The sequence below is a fragment of the Molothrus aeneus genome, chromosome 1 (assembly GCF_037042795.1).
Source record: "Molothrus aeneus isolate 106 chromosome 1, BPBGC_Maene_1.0, whole genome shotgun sequence".
Taxonomy (NCBI): Eukaryota; Metazoa; Chordata; class Aves; order Passeriformes; family Icteridae; genus Molothrus; species Molothrus aeneus.
Genome location: NC_089646.1, coordinates 1,104,343 through 1,128,590, shown reverse-complemented (window position 1 = coordinate 1,128,590; position 24,248 = coordinate 1,104,343). Strand labels below are relative to the sequence as shown.

General features: G+C 47.4%; 1 protein-coding gene across 2 annotated transcripts; it reads right to left on the bottom strand.

The window, feature by feature from the left end:
- Window positions 1–1,339: 1,339 nt before the first annotated feature.
- Window positions 1,340–24,209, bottom strand: KIF9 (kinesin family member 9). 2 transcript variants are annotated; one of them, XM_066550306.1, is made up of 23 exons: window positions 23,967–24,209; window positions 23,348–23,425; window positions 21,715–21,854; window positions 20,410–20,497; window positions 19,674–19,839; window positions 19,447–19,553; window positions 18,228–18,452; window positions 17,122–17,205; window positions 16,903–16,995; window positions 16,214–16,361; window positions 15,012–15,076; window positions 13,705–13,782; window positions 12,562–12,630; window positions 11,828–11,932; window positions 11,486–11,541; window positions 10,942–11,083; window positions 9,696–9,802; window positions 8,139–8,357; window positions 5,471–5,679; window positions 4,752–4,931; window positions 3,213–3,328; window positions 2,310–2,414; window positions 1,340–1,543 (listed from the first exon to the last, which is right to left on the bottom strand). In XM_066550306.1, exons 1-23 carry the CDS (start codon window positions 24,207–24,209, stop codon window positions 1,436–1,438), a joined length of 2,931 nt encoding a protein of 976 aa, XP_066406403.1. In that variant the 3' UTR covers window positions 1,340–1,435. The 2 variants fall into 2 exon arrangements, with proteins under 2 accessions (XP_066406403.1, XP_066406414.1); XM_066550317.1 differs by lacking the exon at window positions 13,705–13,782.
- Window positions 24,210–24,248: the final 39 nt, after the last annotated feature.

Genomic DNA, 24,248 nt, shown 5'->3' with positions numbered 1-24,248 from the left:
AGGCCCCATTTGCCCTGAAAATCACTAAAACTCCTTTTTTTCCTTTCACAGGTCATTTCCCACCTTCCCAGTCCCTGGGAGAGCTCCTCCATGGAATGGTGCTGGAGCACTTCAGGAGACCCAGCTGCTTCTGGGATGCCTGTTCACATGGAATCCTCCAAACCACATTTACAGATTCCAATATTGAGATTTCGGGGCTTTTCCCAGATTTGGGAGCATGGTGTGGGCAGGAGGGACCCACAGGGATGAGGTGGGAAGCAGAGGAGGGGTGGATATAGGAAAGGACAAAGGAAGGTTTCGTTCCAGTCATGTGGAAGCGTTTTCCTGGGAAATCCAGCCTGGCCTGAATTCCCAGCAGCTTTTGGAACCTCTGGAATTGGATCATGACAAGGAAAAGGTGATTTCTGGCATATTCTCCAATGCCCTTCCAGGGGCCAGGTGCTGTTATGGGGACAGAAGGAAGCTCCAACAAATTCAAACAAACAGAGCACCGTGGATCCATTCCCTTTCCCAGTTCTCCATGGAGCTGGGGGTGGCCTGGGGAAAATCTGGGATGCCTGAATTTGGGATGCTCCTGCCGTGGCTGCTGCTGGTTTTGGCAGCGGGATGTTCCTGACAGCTGGGGGGTGCTGACTTTGGGGCTTTCAGCATTCTCCTCCTAGATCCCAAATCCTTCAGCTGGAGGGGCTCACCCTGGAGAAGAGGAGGCTCAGGGGGCACCTTCTGGCTCCTGCAATTCCCTGGAAGGAGGAAGGTTGGAGCCAGGAGGGGTCAGGCTCTGCTCCCAGGGAACAGGACAAGAGGGAATGGCCTCAAGGGCAGGTTCAGGTGGATATTGGGAATGTTCCTCCTGGAAAAGGCTCTCCAAGAGAGAGAGATCTCAAACTCTGCAAAGCTGCCCAGGGCAGGGGTGGTGTCCCCATCCCTGCAGGGATTTAGAAGCCCTGTGGATGTGGCACTTGGGGACATGGTCAGGGTTGGTCTTGGCAGTGCTGAGGAATGGTTGGACTAGATCTTGGAGGGCTTTTCCAACCAAAACCATTCGGTGATTCCCCAGAAATGAATCTTTGTTTCATTCCCTTCTCCAGGCAGATCCAACAGGCCAAGCCATGACTTGTGGCTCCAATGGGAGCAAGCCCAGGAGAGCTGCAGCTCCAGCACCAGGAGAGAGGGAATCAGGAGCAGCCTGAGTTCCCCACAGCAGCCTCTGTGCTGTGATCCTGCCTTTTCCAGAGGCTCAGGAACACCAGTGGTGCTGTTGGAGCTGCCTGGCTCGTGTCCTGTCCAAACAGCGCCATCGATCCCCAGTAACTCCCTGCCTGCCCAAAGGTTGCATGGGTCACTTTTCCTGCTGTTTATTTTTATAAATCGATGGTGGACGCGAGCAGGGGGCACTTCCTGAGGTGCCATTCCTTGGGGAATGCTGGGATCCAGGCTATGTGATGGGCAGGAAGGTCAGGGCTTTCTTCTTGCCAGCAGCCGGGAGCAGTCCGGGTTTCCTGTGCATGTTCTGGAGGGCAGCCATGGCGCTGCTGAAGGTTTGCTGGGAACAGGGAACACAAAGGGGTCACTGAGCTCAGCTCGGCTCTCAGAGCACAGTTCTCACCTGTAAAAACTTTTTTTTTTTTCCTGAAAAATAAAACCAAATGCCTTCCAGACTTTCCAAGTGGTGCTGGAAAGAGCTGGGAGAATCCCCATCACAGCAGCATTGCTCTGCTGAGAGCAGATCCCAGCAGGCTCCAAGGAGAGCACAGGAATCCCTAGGAAATTCTCCAGAGCACTGAAAAGATGTCTGAGATGTTTTCATGGAATCCCAGAATTATTTCACTTGGACCTTAAGGCTTATCCCAATCCACCCCATTCCATGGACAGAGACACCTTCCACTATCCCAGGCTGCTCCAAACCAAATCCAACCTGGCCTTGGACATTTCAGGGATCCAGGGGCATCCACAGCTGCTCTGAGAATTTCATCCCAGTCTCTCTCCCCACTCTCCAGCCAGGAATTCCTTCCCAATCTCCCATCCATCCCTGCCCTCTGGCAGTGGGAGCCATTCCCTGGGTCCTGTTCCTCTATCCCTTATGCCTCTCCAGCTCTTTAGGGTCTGGAAGGGCTCTGAGGTGTCTCTGGAGCCTTCTCCAGGTGAACATTCCCAGCTCTCTCTGGGTGAGTTTGTTCTGGCCAGGTTGGACAGGGCTTGGAGCAGCCTGGGATAGTGGGAGGTGTCTCTGCCCGTGGCAGGGGCTGGGACTGGATGATCCTGCAGGTCCCTTCCATCCCAATCCATTCTGGGGTTCTCCCTGGGGTTACCTTTTGATCTGTCTTCATCCTGGCCCTGTAGAAGGACACGGAGCCCGGGCAGTCCAGCAGCACCTTCTCCTGCACCTGCTCAAACCTGTCCTGCACATCTTCATCCTGCCAGGGAAAAGCATCCCCCATTCCATGTGCAAAACACACACCTGCACACCTGGGACAGCTGTCCCTTTTGTGGCACCAAACACCAACTCAGCCAGGAAAACCCTGGAAGTGAGAGGTTCCCTTTCCACACCTTGGAGGAGCAGCTTTGGGCAGGGCTTTGAGCAAAAACCTGCAAGGGTTGGGATTTTCCCACAGGAAAAATGAACATTTCCCAGCTCTCCCAGCCTGGCTCCAGCCCTGCAGCAGCTCCAGGGCGTCCTCTGGATCTCTCCAGCAGCTCCAGGTCCTTGTGCTGTTGGCCCTGGGGCTGGGGCAGCTCTGCAGGTGGGGTCTCACCTCAGAGGTGCAGAATTCCCCCCTTCTGGTCACACTTTTTTTAGATGCAATAATTCTGGGAAATGGGGAGTTGAACAGAAATGTGCTTTTCAGGATGAGAAAAGAGCCAGGTCCCCACATGGCTCCTACCACAGGACTGGTACTGGCAAGTTTGGCTGCAAAGCTGGGATCCCACAGGCTGGGAATCCAAACACCCCTGCACCCCCAGGCACTTTGCCCAGTTCCTGGTGTTCCACAGATGCCCAGGTGCCTCAGTCACTGTCCTGATTTAGTCTCTAAACAGTGAAGGGAATGTGACAGCAGGATGTGGCTCCAGATATTCCCTTTGTGCCTCATTCCTTCTCCTCCTCCTTCTCCTTTTTCTCCTCCTCCTCCTCCTCCTTCCACAGGCTCCCTCATTCCCTCACCACCCCACAAGTGGCTCCTGAGGAGAACCAGCAGAACTCTGGGATAACTCACCAGGCACATGACTCTGTTGATAGGAATCATTCCAGGTCTGATGTTCCCTCCAGGCTCCAGAGCTTCCTTCACATCCTTAGGGAGACGGTAATTTTCATTGTACCAGATCTCAAACTCTGCAAAACCAAGAGGGCCAATTCATGGCTGTAATTCATCACCCAAAAGACAGCATGGATTGCTTGTCCCTATGGATCAGGCAGCATCTCAGTGCTCTTAAACCCTCAGACAGGAGCTCAGAACTCCAGGATTTGGAGTTTAAACGATTGGAAAAGTGAATTTAAGGAGGCTGTTGGCTGTGCTGAGGTGGCCAGGAGGTGGTGGCCAGCTCTGGGGACAGTCCCCTGGCCATGAGAAGGCACCATTCCTGCAGCCCCCAGAATCCCTTTGGAATGGGCAGCACGGCTGGGGCTCGGATTTCAATCCCACACAGCCATTTGCCAACCCATAATAGGCAGTGAGAACACACAGCAGGTGGGAATTGTGTCCTTATTAATCCTGGGCATTTCCCAGGGCACTCCACTCCTGATCTGGGTGAGTCCTGCATGTTTGAACAAACTGCAAACATCTGGAGCACCCAAAAATGCCAAACCCAGATCCAAGAGGAAGCAGTGGCACAGCTGTGATTGGGTCCTGCTTATCCCTGGATTAATGGGAATGATGGGAATGATTATCCCATTTCTTCCTGCGTGGGATGCTCTGATGGATCCAAGCTGTCCCCTGGCAAATGCTGTATCCAAATGTTTGGGGCTCTGGAATTCCTACAGGGACTGGCTTCCCTCAGAGGGGCAGATACGGGGATACAGCAGGGCCAGTTGGAACCCACAGATTTCAAGGTGGAGCCCAGCAGGAATTTGCAGGGATTTCCCAGGCAGAGCTGTGGCTAAGGTCCTTTTCCTGATAAGGCTGCAGCTCTGGAAGCTGGAAATCACAGAGGGACAGAAGAAATATTGGGAATCCAGAGGCAAAGCCCTATCCCAGGGCAATTCCTTAACCACCACCTCTATTAAATTAAATCAAGGATGAGATTGGGGTCAGCAGTGTAAGATTCCTTGTGGGGTGGGACCTATGTAAGGGTGGGACCAAGGACTAGAGGGACATTATCTGTGAGAGAAAATCTGCAGCAATTCAAGGTAAGGTCAGAAAACCCCACCTGATTATGGATAAAATCTGGTCTGGAAGGCAACAGGACAAAGGACAGCAGAGATGGTAATTTGGCAGGGAGCTGGAGGGACAGGACACAGGGAATGGCTCCCACTGCCAGAGGTCAGGGATGGATGGGAGATTGGGAATTGGGAATTCCTGGCTGGAGGGTGGGCAGGCCCCGGCACAGGGTGCCCAGAGCAGCTGTGGCTGCCCCTGGATCCCTGAAGTGTCCAAGGCCAGGTTGGACATTGGGGTGGGAGCACCCTGGGACAGTGGGAGGGGATTGGAACTGGATAAACTTTAAGGTCCCTTCCAACCCAAACCATTGTGGGATCCCATGATGTTTGGGAGTGCTCCAGTCTGGATTTATCCCAGCTGAGCCCTGGTGCTCTGTACCTGAGATGAGCCTTTTCCTGCACTTATCCACGAGGTGCTGGCAGTACTGGATCTCTGCCTTTAGGTCCTTGAGCTCTGTAAAGCCAGCCCTGTGCTCCTCCTTCAGCTCCTTCAGCTTCACAATGAGGGAGAACTCCTTCTCATCGATGATCACCTGTCCTTTCTCATCCGTGTATTCTCCTGGAGAGGAAGAAAAGGAAGGGAAGGTTCTGCTGAGGGTGGAGAGCAGGGACAGAGCTCTGCAGATGTCACACCTGATCTGATGGAGGGTCTGACTTGGCTCCCAGGAGAAAAAAATCCCTGGGATTGCTTAGATAGGATATTGGGAAGGAATTCCTGGCTGGGAGGGTTGGGAGGCACAGGTTGTCCAGAGAAGCTGTGGCTGCTCCTGGATCCCTGGCAGTGTCCCAGGCCAGGCTGGATTTGGTTTGGAGCAACCTGGGACAGTGGAAGGTGTCCCTGCCCATGGCAGGGGTGGAGTGGGATGATCCTTAACATCCCTTCCAACCCAAACTATTCTGGAATTCTGTGACCACCCAAAACTGCTCTGGAACCTGGAAATCACAGAGGGACAGAGGAAATATTGGGATTCCAGAGGCAAAGCCCTATCCCAGGGCAATTCCTTAACCACCATCTCTATTAAATTAAATTAAATCCAATCAAGGATGAGATCTGGAGATCATGAGAGCTCCATCCCCTGTCCCCTGCTGCCTCCTCACCCTCCTGCCTCCGCTTCTGCTTCTGAGCCTCCAGAGCCTCCTTGGTTGCCTCCATCTCCTCCTTGAGGCTGTTGATCCTCTGGGCCACAGAATGGCTTCCCTTCTTCTTGGCAATGAGGATTCTCTTGTTGTCCCTGAAGATCCTGTGGATCTCCTGTCCAGTCTCCTTCTTAAACATCTCAAAGGCCTGTTGCTTGGACAGAAGGGGCCTGAAAGCAGATACAGACACAGGAGCTCACTCTGTCCTGCCCTGCAGCGTGCAGTGAATGATTCAGGTTGGAAAAGCTCTCCAAGATTGAGTCCAAGCATCCCTCAGCACTGCCAAGGCCACCCCTGGCCATGTCCCCAAGTGCCACATCCACATGGATGTCACATTCCTCCAGGGATGGGGAACCACCATGCCCTGGGCAGCTGGGCCAGGGCTGGAGAACCTTTCCAGGAGGAACATTCCCACTTTCCACCCTGAGCCTTCCTGGCCCAGCCTGAGGCCGTTCCCTCTCCTCCTGTCCCTGTTCCCCCCTGGCTGTCCCCTCCTGGCAGGAGCTGTGCAGAGCCACAAGGTCCCCCCTGAGTCCCCTTCTCTCCAGGCTGAGCCCCTTCCCAGCTCCCTCAGCCCCTCCTGGGGCTCCAGCTCCATTCCCTGGACATGCTCCAGCCCCTCAGTGTGGTGAGGGGCCCAGAACTCCACTCAGGATTTGAGGTGTGGCTTCCCCAGTCCTTGGGAATAGCCACAGCTGAGCTCTGATGGGATTTCTGTGGGTTCCTTTGGGGTCCCTAGCACTGCTCCCATGCCAACCCCAACACCCAGTGGCCCCAGAACAAAGCTCTTCACACAGACACCATATTCCTCAGGAGATGCCTCAGAACTGAGTATTCCCTGGAAAGCCAGCCTTTCATGGGTTGAATTTTCACCAAAATAATGGATATTGTTCCTCCCTATTGTTAAACAAATGCCTGTGCTCTGCCCATGCTGCATTCCCAGCAGGATCAGCCCCTTCTGAAGCCAAACCCCGCAGCTCCAAGCTCTGGCCAGCTCCACAGCACTGCTGCCATGCCTTGGAAGTCCTGCCTGTTTCCCAAGTCAGAATTCCAAGTGCCATTCCTGACTTTTCTGTGAAATGGCTTTGATGCCAGCGTGTCCAGTGAACACCTGCTGTTGTTCCAGTATGAGCCACCCCAGGCATAAAAAGGAGAATGTCACAGTCCACAGATGCTGCTCTGTGCTGGTGACATTCCTGGAGAGCAGGATGGCTTTGGGAGCAGAAGGAAGAGAGAAAACCATGGAATGATTTGGGTTGGAGGGGACCTTAAAGCTCATTTTATTCCAAGGCAGGTGCCCAGAGAGCTCCACGTTCCTCACTCCAAACTGCAGCTCCTGCCTTCCCTGAGTGACCTCTTAAGGGCATTTTCCAGCTCCTGCAGGGCTGGGTGAGCTGGCACAGGGCTGTAAACAAGAGCCCCTGGGCAAAGTGCCACAGCTCCAGCTGCCAGCTGCTGCAAGGGCTCTGGGATGTGCCTCCTGCAGCTGCAGCAGCCTGTCCTGCCAGCCCTGGGAACCCCAGAGGGACACAAACCCCGTGTGGAGGGCACAGAGGGGATGGAGGCACGGTGAGGAGCTCCAGGAGGGAATTCTGCAACAGCTTCACTGCCCCTGCTGCAACTCAGAAACCACATCCTGGGCTGATGCCAGCCTGGGCCGCAGGAAATGGGGATTCTGCCCCTCTGCCCCTCAGGTGAGAGAGACCCCACTGCAGAGCTGCCCCAGATCCACCAGCACAGGGACCTGGAGCTGCTGCAGGGCTGGAGCCGGGCTGGGAGAGCTGGGAATGTTCCCCTGGAGAGGAGAAGGCTCCAGGGAGAGCTCAGAGCCCCTGGCAGGGCCTGGAGGGGCTCCAGGAGAGCTGGAGAGGGACTGGGGACAAGGCATGGAGGGACAGGACACAGGGAATGGCTCCCAGTGCCAGAGGGCAGGGATGGATGGGAGATTGGGAATTGGGAATTCCTGGCTGGGATGGAATTCCCAGAGCAGCTGTGGCTGCCCCTGGATCCCTGGCAGTGCCCAAGGCCAGGCTGGATGGGCTTGGAGCACCTGGGACAGTGGAGGTGTCCCTGCCATGGCAGGGGCTGGAATGGGATAATCCCTAAATTCCCTTCCAACCCAAGCCAGTCTGGAATTCTCTAATTCCAAATAGCTCCATTTCCATGACTGTGGGGATTTCTGGCTGCATGTGAAGTCTCCCTGCAGTTTTCCCACTCACCAAAGGGATGCTGCAGTTTTCAGAGATTAAAGGAATTAAATGAATTTAAATAAAATAAAATAAAAATAAATTAAAATAAAAATAAAATAAAATAAAATAAAATAAAATAAAATTAAATTAAATTAAATTAAATTAAATTAAATTAAATTAAATTAAATTAAATTAAAGAAATTAAATGAATTGAAGTTTTTAAATATTCAAGAGCAAGTGGCCAGGGCAGAGCTGGAAGCACAGAGGTGACCCCCACCACCACCATGTGGAGCTCAGGGGGTTCCCACCACCATCCTGTCCTGTACTCCTGCAGATCTCCAAATCTCTCCCCTTTGCCTTGGAGCTGCACTCAGGGAACATAACCCAGTGCAAAGCACCCTCTGGAAAAGGGGATTTATTCCCTCCCAGGGAAAACCTACCTGAGGTTCTGGGCATCCTGGGCATCCTCAGAAGATCGGATCGAGGACTCTTCATCACTGTCCTGGTCACCTCCTTCCTCTTTCTCTTCCTCTTCTTGTCCTTCTTCTTCTTCTTCTTTCTCTTCTTCCTCATCCTCTTCCAGATCCTTGGTGGGACTTTTGGTTGATGAGGTTTCATCCTGACCTGTCTCAGGAAGAGGGCTCCCAATTCCTTCCTTCCTGCCAGGGGAGGAAAGACAAACCAGATTCCTTCATTTCTTCACCAGAGGGATCTGGAACCAAAACATGCTGCAGGTTTGGCTTTGCTGAGTTCAAAACTCATCTGAGGTAGCTTCTACCAAAGTTTCTGGAGGAATATCCCCTGGAAATCAGCCTTGTTCCCACAAATCCCTCATCCTCAGAGTGGAGGACCTGCCCTGGATGCAGTGGGATACAGGCCAGGCTGGAGGAGCTCTCCTGAGAAGGATCCCAAGGAGAGCAGTCCCACCCTGCCCAGCTTTGGGCACACCTGGACAAAGGTTAACCCTCTCCAAAAGGAATCTCCAGGGATTTGATCCCAGCCCACAGTTAAACCAAGCCTGGCTCCCTGCTCCTTTTCCTCCACAAACCCCTCCAGCATCAACTGCAGGGAACAGAAATAGAATCATCATGGAATCATGGAATGGGTTCACTTGGAAGGGACCTTAAAACCCATCCCAATCCACCCCTGCCATGGCAGGGACACCTCCCACTGTCCCAGGGTGATCCAAACTCAGTCAATCCTGCCAGGGCTCCAGGGGCAGCCACAGCTGCTCTGGGCACCCTGTGCCAGGGCCTGCCCACCCTCCCAGGGGATTTTTTCCTAAGGAATGCTGTGACCAGGAGAGTGGGATTTGGAACACATTCAGAGTGTTTGCCACATCTCCTGAAACCAAACCAGCACAGCAGAGCCCAGGGGTCATGTGGACACCAAAGCCTTGGTGGTTCCTCTGCTCCCTCCACGAGGACTTTGGGGAAGTGTCAGGGAGGAACCAAGCCAGGGTTTACCTCTGTAAACTCTTCCTCTGCTCAGGACTGGCTGCTTCCCCCTCCCCTCCCCAAATCTCTGCTGTTCCTCTGGCAGCTCCCTCCATTCCTTCCTGCATGGGCAGCACATCCCTGCCTGACCACAGCTGGGCACTGGCAACTGCTGGGTCCTGCACTGGGGTGCCACAAGGATTGGGGACAGCAGCTGGGAAAGGCCCTGAGGGGAACAGGAGGTGCCAGGGAACAGGCACAGGACAAGGGGAAGCAGCCCCAAGCTGGGCCAGGGGAGTTCAAGTTGGATATTGGGAATATTCCTTCTCCAAAAAGTCTGTCCAGCCCTGGCTCAGCTGCCCAGGGCAGTGGTGGAGTCCCCTTTGCTGGAGGGATTTAAAATCCCTGTGCATGTGGCACCTGGGGACATGGTCAGGGGTGGCCTTGGCATACTGTGGGATGGCTGGACTGGATGATCTGGGAGGGCTTTTCCAATCTTGACAATTCCATGATTCCACAATTATCAGCGGTAAAGGAGAGGTGTGTGACTGCTTAACTCACTCATCAGCTTCCTTCTCCCCATCAGAAATGGGGGATGTGGGAGGAGTTCCAATCTCAATAGTCCCTGCATCAACCTCCAAATCCTCATCCTGGTCAACTGTACTTTCCTAGAAAAGAAAGAAATATCCCATTTGTGCACGCCATGGAAGCACAGAAAGGAAACATGGAAAAGAAAGGAATATCCCATTTGTGCACAGCCTGGAAAGATGGAAACACAAAGGAATATCCCATTTGTGCACACCATGGAAAGATGGAAACACAAAGGAATATCCCATTTGTGCACAGCCTGGAAAGATGGAAAAAAAGGAATATCCCATTTGTGCACACCATGGAAAGATGGAAAAAAAGGAATATCCCATTTGTGCACACCATGGAAGCACAGAAAGGAAACATGGAAAAGAAAGGAATATCCCATTTGTGCACAGCCTGGAAGTACAGAAAGGAAAGATGGAAACACAAAGGAATATCCCATTTGTGCACAGCCTGGAAAGATGGAAACACAAAGGAATATCCCATTTGTGCACAGCCTGGAAGCTGTGCAGGCCTCACCCAGCAGCTCCTCCATCCCCTGGAACAGCCTAATGTGGGAATTAAAAACTCTGTGAGAGCCCACAGGAGGATTTATGGATTAGGTGGGATTTATACACCAGGCTCCAGACTTTATAAGGATTAAAAAAGGGATCTCAGCAGAGGCAGGACCTCACCTTCTCCAACCCAGTGACACACAGGTCATTTTGGAGATTGCATTGTACAGGACCTTGAGGGGGCTTTAAACTGAAAGGGGCACTGTTTAAACGGGATATTGGGAAGCAATTCCTGGCTGGGAGGGTGGGGAGTCCCTCGATGGAATTCCCAGAGCAGCTGTGGCTGCCCCTGGATCCCTGGAAGTGTCCAAGGCCAGGCTGGATTTGGTTTGGAGCAACCTGGGATAGTGGGAGGTGTCCCTGCCCATGGAATGGGATGATCTTTAATGTTCCTTCCAACCCAAACCTTTCTGGGATTCTAATTCCCATTTCCTAAATTATTCTGTGCAGATAAAGGGTCAAATTAATCCCTCTGCTGCCTGGAATTCCTCTTTGTTAATGGTGCATCTCTGCCCTGGACACATTTTTTGACAAACTCAGCCCAGTGACATTTCTGAGTTCGATTTCAACAGGCAAAAAATCTGCTTTATACAATTCCCATTTTGGCACAAAGGATCCAGCTCTCAGGTGGAGTCTGGACCAGGTGAAGCCCCAGGTATTACCTCCTCCTCCACCTCCTCTTCCTCCTGCTCCTCCTCAGCCTCCTCCAGGTGCAGATCAGAGCTAGAAATGGAGCCAGCCCCAGCCACGTATCCCAGCCCGTACTTGTTCCAGAGCCTGCTCTCCAGTTCTTCCTCCTGTTGGCTAAGGAAAAAACAGCCCTTTAGGAATCCTTTCCCATCTGTCATCCCTGCCAAAGGCAGATTCCCAAAAAAAACCCCCTTTACCTGTGGTTTTATCCCTCAACACCCCTCCCAGGCTTCCCATGATAACCTTTGTCCACTCTCTTCCTCTCCTTTTCCATGACATTCCTTTAGGGCTCTTTAACATTAAAGCTTTTTGATGGTTATTTTAATACTTTCCAGGACCTTTTAATGGTCCACATCAAACCATGCTATCTCTGCACAGTCCCATCCCCTTGTTTGAACCTCTAATCCAGGTTGGAGGGGGCTTGGAGCAGCCTGGGATAGTGGGAGGTGTCCCTGCCCATGGGATGATCCTTAAGGTTCTTCCCAACCCAAACCACTCTGGGATCTCTGGACTTACCTTAAAATTACTTTGAACTGTCTAAACACCTCCTGGATCTGCCTGACATTCACAATCTGAGGAAGAGAGGTACAAAGCCATCAATTTTGGTATTAACTACATAAATGAGTTTAAAAAAAATCAGTTTAAGGGGTTTTAAGATTAAGGAAAATACTTCCAGAGCCTCCAAATCAGCAAAAATGGAATGAAAACATGCAACAGACTTAACAAAGCAAAAAGAAATTAAATTACAATTCTGTAGTGGGTTTGGGGTGAAAAACAGCCTCTTCAAAAGACACTGTCACTGCTCTTGGAGGAAAAGAGGATGGAATCAGTGTTTAAATCCTTTTTTTCACTACTTACATCGATTTCCTCAATGACTCCTCTGAGGTATTTCTGGACCTGGGATCTGATTTCTGCTCTCTGAGCTGTAGTCAGGGGGTTGTAAGTCATCAAGGAATGACTTGTCTAAAAAAAACCCAAAAGATTGGAAAACTGAGAACCAGGGAGTTGCAAACAGCTGAGGGAGCCTGTGAGAACAACAGGGACAAAGCTTTGGGCAGGTCCTGTCGTGGTGGGACAAAGAGTGATGGTAAAGAGGGGAGATTCAGGATGGATTTGAGGAAGGAATTGTTCCTGGGAGGCTGGGGAGGCCCTGAGATGGAATTCCCAGAGCAGCCGTGGCTGCCCCTGGATCTCTGGCAGTGCCCAAGGCCAGGCTTGGAACACCCTGGGATAGTGGGAGGTGTCCTTGGCCACGGCAGGGGTGGGAATGGGATGGACTTTAAGGTCCCTTCCAACCCAAACCATTCTGGAATTCTGTGATTCCACTGCTCTGGCAAACACCTGGAATTGCTGTGCCCATTTCTGCCTGGGATTCTCATCACCTGACTTGGCAGGAGATGGGATTTGGGAGCAACCCACCAACAGAAGAGTCTGGAAAAAACCCAAACTCCATCTCCAGTGGCTGGGGATTGAAATTCCAACACCATCCCTCTGTGTGGGATCTTCAGAGGTTTCCCTAAGCCCTGGAGGGTGGTGCTGGGAGCAGAGGGAAGGACACAACCCCACTGGACAATGAGCTCACTGCTCCTCACCAAGTTGACATGCATGATCAGCTCTTGCTTCAGGAGCTGGATCTCCTCCTCCAGAGCCTTCACTGATGGCTAACAGGGAAAAAAAGGGTGAGAAAACCACTAAATTATATTGGGAAAAAAAAAATAAACTGCTAAAACAGCACGAAATTGGCTGCTGGAGAATATCCCAGCTCCCTCAGGGCCTGCAGCAGGGAATCAGTGGTTCTGGAAATCAGTTTGATTTTCCTTTGATTATTATTTTATATTTTATTATTACTCCCTACAGGGCAGTTTCTGCTGGGTGCTGCCTGCAGAGCCTGCCCAAGGCACCGCTGCATTTTAATGGGATGATTTCCTGGTCTGGAATTGCAGGGACCATCAAATTCCAGGATCTGGGATATTATCCTGGAAGCCAAGCATTGTGCAGGGCTCACCTCTGCCCTGAACTCAGCAGCTCTGTCAGTAAATGGGACAAAGGGGAGACTTTCCTGTGCTGGATTTGACTGGATTTCTCCCTAACATGAAATATCTTCAAGGATTCACTTTTTAAAATGTGTTTCCAGAAAGGTGAGCACAAAAATCTTGGGATTCAGGGAGAAGTGGGCACTGAGCTGCTTTGCAGTGACCTCTGGAGCACCAAAGCACAAAGTTTCCTTCCAATTTCAGCTCCTTCAGTTTGGTTTTCATTTTCACTCTGAAAGTGCACTCTAATATCCTGTGATCACTTCCTTTAAATGAGTTCCTTAATTACCCAAGTTTTCTAATTGTGGAGAAGCTGTTCTGTTACCAGCAGCAACAGGGGTGAAGCTGCAGGAGCACTGGAGATGATTTCCTGCATGTCAGGGGAATAATTCACCATAAAATCTCTCTGTTGAGAGCTGAATCTCATCAGAAAAATGTGGGATATGCAGAAGAAAGAATTCCCAGGAAGATGTGACCACCTGCATGGCTGTGCCATAGACCAGAGAGCTGCAATTAAAAACCTATAAAAAGGCTTAATATTGATCCATTTTATCACCCACCTAAAAATCAGCAGTGCCAGCTTGGCTGAGGAAGGGTTATTTATGAAACTACCTGATTTTCCTCAGGGTTTTTGGGCTATTAGCCTAAATATTAATGGTAAAATGAAAGCATTTCCCTTCCCCAGGCCCCTGCTGTCCCTACCTCCCTATAGAAGGGCTCATTGGGGACAGGCTCAGCTGTCACCCAGTTCATCCTGGTGGCAAAGCGGAGGGAGGACAGCTGGAAAATAAAGGGTTAAAATAAATAAAATAACTTGGCAGAAATATCATTTTCTTTCTACTTAATTCTGTCAGATCCAAGAGCAGAGAGGTACAAAATCTGTGAATTGTTCCAGGGGATTCCTCCCTGTTTGCTACAGATCCAGCTCGCACAGGGGGATTTTCACCCATTTGATCATTTACAGGTTAAGAAACAATCCCTGGGAACTTCCTGCTCATTCCTGCTGCAGCAGGGAGCCAGCTCAGCTCTGCTGGGAGCTGGGCAATGCCAGGGAGTCCATCAGGGGATGTCCCATGGAAAAAAATAATATTAATATTAATATTAATATTAATTATTATCAATACTATTATTATATTATTGCTAATATTATATAATAATATACTATATTATATAATAATAATATAAATATATAGTAATTGCTATTATTATATATTATTATACTATAACATAATATAATATTATAATATAATAATATAATATCATATTATAATATAATTTAATATTGTATATTATATAAATAATATATAATATAATATAATATAATATAATATAATATAATATAATATAATATAATATAATATAATATATATAATTATATTTAATTATATTAGTAATAAATTATTATTAATATAGATAATTACATTAATAAAATTAACATATTATTAATAATTACCAATTAATAACGATATTGAAATTAATAGATTATTATATATTCTATATTATTACAGATTATTTATTAATGATAATACCACCGTGTAATAACATCATTGTTATTATTGCTATTATTGATAATAATAATATTAATAATAATTATATAATATTATATAATAATATTATACTATATTATAATATAGATACATAATAATATATTATTACTATTATTATATTATACTATATCATTACATTCTATAATATTAATATATTATTATGCTATTACATATTATATATTATTAGTAATAAATTATTATTAATGTATATAATTACATTAATAAAATTAATATATACATAATTACTAATTATTAAGAACTACATTAATAATTGATATATAATGGTATATCTATTATTATTATTGTTGTTGTTGTTGTTGTTGTTATTTCTTCTGCAGTGAGCTTAAATCTGAGCAGCTCCTGCCTGCTCAGGCTCTCATCTGACAGGAGTCTGGATTTGAGCCTTTGGGATCAGATGAGTTCTCCAAAGTTTGGGATGAATTAGGAATTCCTCCCACTCACGGTCTCTTCCACGTGCTCAGCTTCCCCATAGATGTTTGTCACCAGGGCAGTGTTGCAGCCTCCCCCTGGGAAAAAATCATAATAAAAATAAATCAAATAATATCATTTTGGCTGATTTTTATTTTGTTGTTTCCTTTCCTGCAGTGTATTTTATTATGTGCTGATTAAAATAGAGGAGAGGTAAAAATGGAGTTGTATTTTTTTATAATTTATTTTTTAAATGATAAATTGTTTAATTAAGAAATGATACTTAAATTATTTTTAACTTAAGAACTAATTATTTGTGACTTGTAATGTGGATTTTTTTATTTAATTACATAATATTATTTAAACTTATAAAGAAGAAGGTGAAGAAAAAGGTAAAGAAGAAGGACTAGATTCTGTCTTAGAACTTCTATATTGTTTTATATATATTACTGTATTTTAAAATTTTAAGTTTTCTACTATGTGATATTAGACAATTTTATTTAAATTATATACTTATAATTTTAGTTTTATTATTTAATTTTGGAAGTTTTTTCTACGGTTTTACGTTAAATGTAATGTTTGCTTGGGGGTCAGTGTCTGTTAACACAGAAAGTCTAAAATTTTCAGTAGCCAGGGTTCCAACAGAATCCCAGGATGGTTCGGGGTGGAAGGGATTTAGTGATCACCCAGTGCCACCCCTGCCATGGCAGGGACACCTCCCACTGTCCCAGGTGCTCCAAACCAAATCCAGCCTTGGACACTTCCAGGGAACAGCCACAGCTGCTCTGGGAATTCCAGCCCAGCCAGGAATTCCTGCCCAGGATCCCACCTAAGGCTTCTTTCAGTTTAAAGAAGCACAAAGGATGTAACTGTCCCTCCAAAGGGCACAGAAACAGAGGCACAGAGTGACTAAAAAGGTGAAATTTGTGTCTCAAGGAATGAGGATGCAGGAAGAGAATGGGAATAAAAACTCTGAGTTCCAGGTGTTGGTAAAGATTCTGTTTCTCAGGATGCCCAGAGCAGCTGTGGCCACCCCTGGATCCCTGGAAATGTCCAAGGTTGGACACTTGGAGCAGCCTGGGACAGTGGGAGGTGTCCCTGCCATGGCAGGGGAGGAATGGATGATCCTTAAGGTCCCTTCCAGCCCAAACCATTGCAGGATTCCCTGATAAATGATGACCTTAGGACTTGCCCTGCCCAGTTTTGCAGGAGCTGGGGGCAGTGCCAGCCCTTACCCAGCGAGTCCTTGAGGACGTGGGTGAGTTTGCTCTGCCTGAAGGGGATGTGCTCCCTCTTGGGATCGGCCAGCGCGATGATCAGCTGCTCCAGGAACGACAGGGACTTGTTGATGTAGGAGGCCTCCACCCTCACCTGGCCCTCAGACTGCAATGGAGAGCAAGAGGAGACAGTTCTGGTCACACACAGGAGAGGGATGATGTTGTTTTGATTCTGATCAATGCAGAATGTCACAGAATCAGGGAATTGCTGAGGTTGGAAAAGGTCTCTTAGATCAGTCCAATCATCCCCCAGCACTGCCAAGGCCACCCCTGACCATGTCCCCAAGTGCCACAGGCACAGGGATTTAAATCCCTCCAGCAATGGGGACTCCACCACTGCCCTGAGCAGCTGGGCCAGGGCTGGACAGACTTTTCCAGGAGATACATTCCCAATATCCAACCTCTCCCTGAAGCCATTTCCTCCTGTCCCTGTTCCCTGGCAGCAGAGCCTGACCCCCCCCCGGCTGTCCCCTCCTGTCAGGAGCTGTGCAGAGCCACAAGGTCCCCCCTGATCCCCCTTTTCTCCAGGCTGAGCCCCTTCCCAGCTCCTTTAAGCCCTCCTGGGGCTCCAGGCCCTCCCCAGCTCTGTTCCCTTCCCTGTTTTTCCAAAAGGACCCAAAGGAACCCGAGGAGCTCCCAGCACTCACCCCAGTCTTGCTCAGCCTCTCAGACCCTGCCAGGTCAATTAAGGTGATTTTAGATTTAAGGCATTTGTGATTTGTGTAATCTCTGGAACGACACTGAGGGAGAGAGGAAGAGAAACTGCACTTAGGGGCAGAAAAAACTGAAATACAGGAAAAAACAAAGATCCTCTTGGATCCCTAGAAAGTTGTCCCAATCCACAGGAACAAGGCTGGAGCCCTCACCTCAATGTACATGGTGAAGATGCAGTGGGATCTGGAGGAATTCTTATTCAGGCTGTGCTCTCCTATCACTCTGTTGGTCTCACCCTGCCAATGGAGAGAAAATTCCAGGCTCTGCTCATGGAATTGTGGCTTTTTGAGGATAAGCCAGGCAACATCTCTGTGGCTCTTTCCATTTCCTGATGACTGGAAAAGCAAAGAGCTCCCCAAGCTTCAAATGGCACTGAAAATTCCCACAGGTGTGGTGGGCAGGGATCTGAACCTCTGCCAGGAACATGAAGGGGTGTGGGAAAGATCCTTAAAGTCCATCCCATCCAACCCCCTGGATGGGCAGGGACACCTCCCACTGTCCCAGGTGCTCCAAGCCCCATCCTTGGACACTTCCAGGGGTGCAGGGGCAGCCACAGCTGCTCTGGGAACTCCAGCCCAGCCAGGAATTCCCAATTCCCAATCTCCCATCCATCCCTGCCCTCTGGCACTGGGAGCCATTCCCTGTGTCCTGTCCCTCCATGCCTTGTCCCCAGTCCCTCTCCAGCTCTCTTGGAGCCCCTTTAGGGCACTGGAAGGGGCTCTGAGCTCTCCCTGGATCCTTCTCTTCTCCAGGTGAGCATTCCCAGCTCTCTCAGCCATCATCACCCTCCTTCTGCTCTTTAAAAAGGAAGAGGCAGCTCCTGCACATTCTGGAGCTCAGGACACCACTGAGTTATTAAAAAGGCCAGATTTTAAGGACAGCAGATGGCTCTGGGTGAGGATCCACCTCCTGCAGCCAGCTCCAATTATTCATCCCTGTTTTCCTCACCAACTGAAGCATCCATGAGGAAAAGATGCTGACCTCGGTAATCAAACCCCCTTACAAACCTCTCACCCTGAACAGCCCTGCTGTGAATTCCAACAGTGCCGTGATCACCCCAAACCATCTTTTCTTGGAGCATCTTCCAGAATCCCTGAGCCAGGGACATTTTCCTGGCAAGACCAAAAGTTTTCCCCCACAATCAAGATGGGTTCAATGGCTGAACCTCATTCCACCACCTTGGCCACCCACTCCTGCTTTTCCACTTCAGCCAGCACCCACAACCACGGGATTAAAGGGAATATTTGGGTTCTCTTGCCTCAAAGAGGAGATGCAGAGCCTCCTCCTCATGGCTGACAGGGTGGATGGAGAGCCCCTTCACATAAACCCCCTGGGGACCATCCATGACACACAGCTGGTTGTCCTTGCAGCCCCGGCCCAGCGCCGGCGCCAGGAGGTCAAACAGGGCCTCGTTGTAGATCTCCAGGTAGGAAATTCGGACAGTCACCAGGATATTGAGGAATGCTGCAGCTGATTTGAAGACCTGCACCAAGACAAAGGGTTTGTGTCCGTTCACAGGGAGGATTTTCAGTTATTTGTGGCTTTTTAGAGAAGATATTTGGGTAGATGTTGATATAAGATATAAAATCTGTGGTGGTACAAGTAGATGTAAGATGTAAGATGTAAAATCTGTGTGGTATAAGTAGATGTAAGATATAAACAGAGAAGATATAAAAAGATAAGTTTCCCATTAAAAGCAGCTGTGGGTAAAGAGTTGCTGAAAATTCCTTCTGGCCTTGTCCTGCTTGGAAATCTGAGAATGTGAAATGAGAAGGGTATAAAATATAATTAGATATCAAATATAAATAAATACATTGAGGTGTATACAAGACATCAATTTCTGTAATACAGAGATAGATATTGAGAGAGAAATAGTTCTGAACAGCTCCAAGTGCATCTAGGGGTGTGTGGGGCAAAATCTGAGCTCCTAGGGCTCAGGTTGGATGTGGATTTAATGATCTTATAGAAGTATGGAATTCTGGAATGGTTTGGGTTGGAAGGGACTTAAAAGCCATTCCATTCCACTCCTGCCATGGCAGGGACATTTTCCACTGTCCCAGGTTGCTCCAAGCCCTGTCCAGCCTGGCCTTGGGCACTTCCAGGGATCCAGGGGCAGCCACAGCTGCTCTGGGCACTCTGTGCCAGTGTCTCTGTGCCTTAGAGGTGTTTTCAAATTATTTTATGATCAGTTTTATCCTGATTTCACAAAATAACAGTTTGGAAAACACCTCTTTTGAAGGCTCAGTGACATTTGGGGAGCAGCAAGAATTCAAACAGGAACTAAAGGGGAACAACCTCTGAAAATGACAATAAAACCCCTTTATTCTTTAACCATCATCCCTGGGGTAAAATGAAGGGGAAAAAAAACCACATAAAACTTATTCACTGTGTTCAAACACTTTTCTATCAGCAAGAGGTGACAGAAGAGTTCCCTGGTGTCTCTCCCTCCTCCCCTCCCAGCCAGCTGCAGTCAGTACCTGCTGGATAGCTCTGGGGATGATCCCTCTGTTCCTGTACTCAGAGGCTGTTCCTGTCATGGTGTAGGTTTTGCCAGCTCCAGTTTGCCCATAGCACATGATGGTGCCTAAAAAAATCCCAAAGCAAAAGGAAAAACTCAGGAGAGAGCCTCCAACAGGACAGCAAATGGCTCTCTGCTCAAACCCAATCTCTTGTGATCAAAAGAACAAGAATTGCAATAAATCACCGTTGTAGCCCTGCAAAGCTTTGCACACCAAGTCCTTTGCCACAGTCTCATAAACCATTTCCTGGGAAGTGTTGTGGAGGACCCCATCCAGCTTGAAGGACCAGTCAGTCTGAGAGTTGTTCACAACTCCTCCCCTGGGACTCTTCTGGATGTAGATATCGATGCTCTGCAAGCCAACAAGAGAGGGAGATCAACTCAACAACCCTGAGGGTTTTCAGCACTTCAGGACCTGGGGTTAAGTAGAAAAGGGAGCACAAATAACAGAGTTATTTTACTGCCTTGGATGGTTCTAGATGTCCTTAAAGTATCTGGTAATGCTCTCAAAATTTCTGGTGACAAACATTATAAAAATAAAAGGAAATGTGGTTAAGCTCATCTGTTTAACTTTCAGTGATTTTGTGCCTCAGGGAAATTAATTAAGCAAAAGAAGGCAAAGGGAGGAATTTGCATAAGAGAGGATGGAAATAGACTGTGCCAATTTGTGGTTAGCACTGGGAAATCCTCATGGATCAGCCAGCCCCAGTCCTTTGGAGGGTTTTCCTGGTGATTGTACCACAGGAATTGTGTTTTCCATCCTCACACTCACTGTGACAAAACCACAGCCGAGCAGGAACACACCAACCAACACCCCCAAAACATTATCCACGGCTTCAAGGGATGGAAAAGTCCTGGTTTTCCATTGGAAAAGCTGCAGCCAAACTCCAAAACGTTCCCACTTCAGCTTCTTTGGCTCTACCTTGTTGTCTGCCCCAAGCCTGATCATGTCTTGGGCAAAATGAGCAGTTGGCTTGACCCGCACGAACGCCAGGACTCGACTTGGTGTTCTAGGGAGGGAGAAAAACAAGGAAAAGAATCATCTTGCACTGTCTAAACTGAAATTTACATTATTTCTCAGCAAAAGGTGAGGCAGAGGAGTCAAAATTCAAAGCAAAGTGTTGGCAATTATTCAGCTGCAGTTTTTATTCCCCGTTAAAAGCAACTGCTGGCAAAGAGTGGCTGAAAATTCCTTCCAGTCTTGGAAATCCGAGGGTGTGAAAGGAGAAGGGTCAAACTGATCCTGATTTCCTGATTTCCTCATGTGCACCAGGCTCAGGAGCACTGGAGAACACCACTTTTCCTCCACTTAGCCTTGGGAAGCAAAATATTCACAGGAATGGGAGAGGGATTTCCATTTGTCACACACAGACTTTTATTTTAAAAATAATTTCAATTCCCAGTTAAATATCCACAGGCTGGAGGATCTGCTGGATAAAACCCTCACAAGGAAGGCCCAGGGATCATCCAGCTGCTGAAGCCACAAGCACTGAGGATTTTTAAATCCCTGGAAATGTGTAAATCCCACATTTTCCCTCAAACAGTTCCTGCAGACAGCCCGTGCTCAATAATTGTGCAATAAGCAGTGACAGCTTCTGGTTTGGGACAAAATCTTTGGGATTTCTGGTACATCCAGGATTTTTTTAACCCTCACAGTTTACCTGCTGTAAAATGAATTGTGGGGGTTGGAGCTGAGCCAGGATTTTTTGGGTTTAAAGCAGGGTGTCAGGAACAAAGTTCCCTGGGCAGCTGTTATTCACAAGAAAATTAAAAACCACAAAAAAACTGTTTTTTTCCTTCTTGTAAAAAAATCTCCATAACCTTAACAAAAAAGACTTCTCTCCCTAAACAAACTTAAAAAAAAAATAAAACACTATTCTAAAAATAATAAACTAAATTTAAAAATTTAGGTATCATTTCTTTATATTATTAATTTTTTAAAAAGTAGGGGAGGGAAAAGAAGTATTCTGAAAGGTTTATTTTAATTCTCACTACTTTTTTTTTCCTTTGAATCACTATTAATAAAACTTTCTTTATACCCTTTTAAAAGTTTTAAACCTACTTCACCTTTCTCCTAATCCTATCTCACAACAAAAAATAAATACACTAGTAATTAACCAATTAACCAGCCCAGCACACTCATAAACATTAATTTAAAAAAATTAAATTAAAAAAGTTTTAAATTAAGAAATCTAAACCACTGCACAGGGGAACATTTGAGGCATACCTGGGGCTTTCACCTTCGTGCTCTTTGTCACAGAGCAGTGAGGAGATGATGCTCTCCTGGTCCTCATCCTTCTCTTTCTTCCCCTGCTCTGGGCTGTGCTTCTGCTCCTGCTCCTGGAATTTCACAGAGCTCACAGAAACCTGTCCAAAAAAACCCCAAAACCCAATGTTGGAGCAGTTGGGAATTACTTCTCCAAAGCAAGAAAAACAGTAGAGAAAGAAGGAAGGGAAAATTTTTGGGGAAGAGCTTCACTAGGAATCAAAGAGAGGAGAAATTCTAAACAAATGGCATTTTCCTTGCTGCAACTTTGTGGGATTTGGGCAGATGAGGACAACAGCAATCATTGCTGGGAGTGGTTGTGAACACCAGGAGAGGGGAGGGAATTCCCAGAGCAGCCCTGGAAGTGTCCCAGGCCAGGCTGGACACTGGGGCTTTGTGAAAAGTGCATGTTAGATGGCTCTTTGCAGATATTAAAAAGAATACTAGATGTGTTATGCTGTATTCATTAGTAGTACTATATTCATTTTTTAAAGTAATGTGGTAAATATAATTTTATATTTATAAAATTCTATAATTATATATATTATTACATTGTATATACATATTATATAATGTAAATATAATATATATAAAATATATATTATATATTATATATTATATACATTATATATAATATAATATTTAATAATATATATAATATATATTATTATATATTTTATCTATTTTATATATCATGTATTATATTATATATTATAATATTATATCTAATATCTAATATCTAATATATAATATATAATATAATATATATAATTACATTGTATATATGTATTATATAATGTAAATATAATATTATATACATTATATAATATTACATTATATAATATTATAATCATATAATTTAACTATAGTATTACCTTATATAATATTTTATTTATTTTATATATTTATATTCAATATTTACATTATATAATTACATGATACATATATTTTTACATTATATAATGTTAAAATAGAAACTATGAGATGTAAGATACTTTTTGCAACTAGCTCAAGAAAAGGATGAGATAATCAAGGAATTCTTTGCACAGAGATAACAGCAACAAGACACCAAAAATCCCCAAGAAAAGAATTATTGCCTCCTTATCAGGAAAGACACAAGCTGCTTCCTTCCAGACATGAAGGAGCCAACAAGATGAAGGGGGGGAGCTGACAATAACCAAAGAATTTTTGCATCATGTATGAGATATATAAATATGCAACAGGCTGTTGGTTTTAAGGGTTAATCCTTTGTTAGTGTGGGTTAATTTGCCCAGGAAGGCACCTGAATTGTCCATCTGTCTTTGTTTTTATTCTCCTAACTCCCATTGTCCAAATTCTTATTACTCTAATTTGTATTACTATTTTTATAACCATTTTATTACTAAAAATTTAAATTTTAAAATTTAAAATTACTTTTAAAAAAATTTAAAATCGCTAAAAATTTAAGTTGCTAAAAATTCAAAATTTTAAATTTAAACTTTTAACATTTTAAACCAAGCGACTGGCATTATTCCCAGCCTTGGAGCTGCCTGGGGCAGGGGATGGGTTTGAGATCACTCCCCACCCCAACCATGCCAGGATCCGTTGGAATTACCTCTTGTTCACTCTCTTCTTTGGCCGCAGAAGTGGCACTCTTTTCCTGCCCCTGAGAGCTCTCCTGCTCCTCTTCCTCCTGCCAGGGAAAAACAGCCCCAAATCCCACGTGGGCATCATCCACACATCTCCAAAGCCTCGCCAGTGGGAGGCTCCCCTCCCACAGCTCAGATTTTGGCAGGATTTTGGGGAAAGTCCCTCTGGAAGGGCTGGGACCTGCCCGGGAAAGCCTTGCCAGTGGGATGCTCCCCTTCCCACAGCTCAGATTTCGGCAGGAATTTGGGGAAAATCCCTCTGGAAGGGCTGGGACCTGTCCAGGGAAGCTGTGGATGCCCCTGCACCCCCGGCAGTGCCCCAGGTCAGGTTGGACACTGGGGCTGGGAGCACCCTGGGACAGTGGGAGGTGTTCCTGCCATGGCAGAGGGTGGAATTGGATGATCTTTAGGTCCCTTCAAACCGAATCACGCCGTGTTTCCCTCCAGCGCACCCGCCGAGACGGGTGGGGGGCGATGCCCGGGGGCAGGGGGGCGACGCCTGGGGGGGCTGATGCCGCCTGTGCGGGGATACGACCTCCGATCGCCCCTCGAGGAGGGGAGGGCGAGCCCCGGGGCCTGTCCCACCTGCGACCCCTCTGCAGTCGATTCCGGCGTGGCGTCCGGGGTCGCCATGGCAGCGTCCACTTCCGGGTTCTCTATGGCAACGGCTACTTCCGGGAGAGCCCGGAAGTAGCCCCGCATACGGCGGCCGGGCGGGGCCAGCGCACGGCGGGGGCGAAGCGAGACGGCAGCGGGACGGGAGTGGCCGGGACGATGCTGGAAGCGGCGGCGGCGGACCCGGAGCTGGATCCCGAGGATCTGGTGCATTTCTCGGTGGGAGACTTGCCCAGCCGCGGGTATGGAGTG

Coding starts and splice junctions, on each gene's coding strand:
- KIF9 (XM_066550306.1), bottom strand. CDS start 24,209: ATGCACCAGATCCTCGGGATCCAGCTCCGGGTCCGCCGCCGCCGCTTC. Junction 18,453..19,446: donor TCCCCAGAGCTATCCAGCAG/GTACTGACTGCA, acceptor GTCTTGGTGCAG/GTCTTCAAATCAGCTGCAGC. Junction 11,084..11,485: donor CAGTTCAAAGTAATTTTAAG/GTAAGTCCAGAG, acceptor TTTTTTCCTTAG/CCAACAGGAGGAAGAACTGG.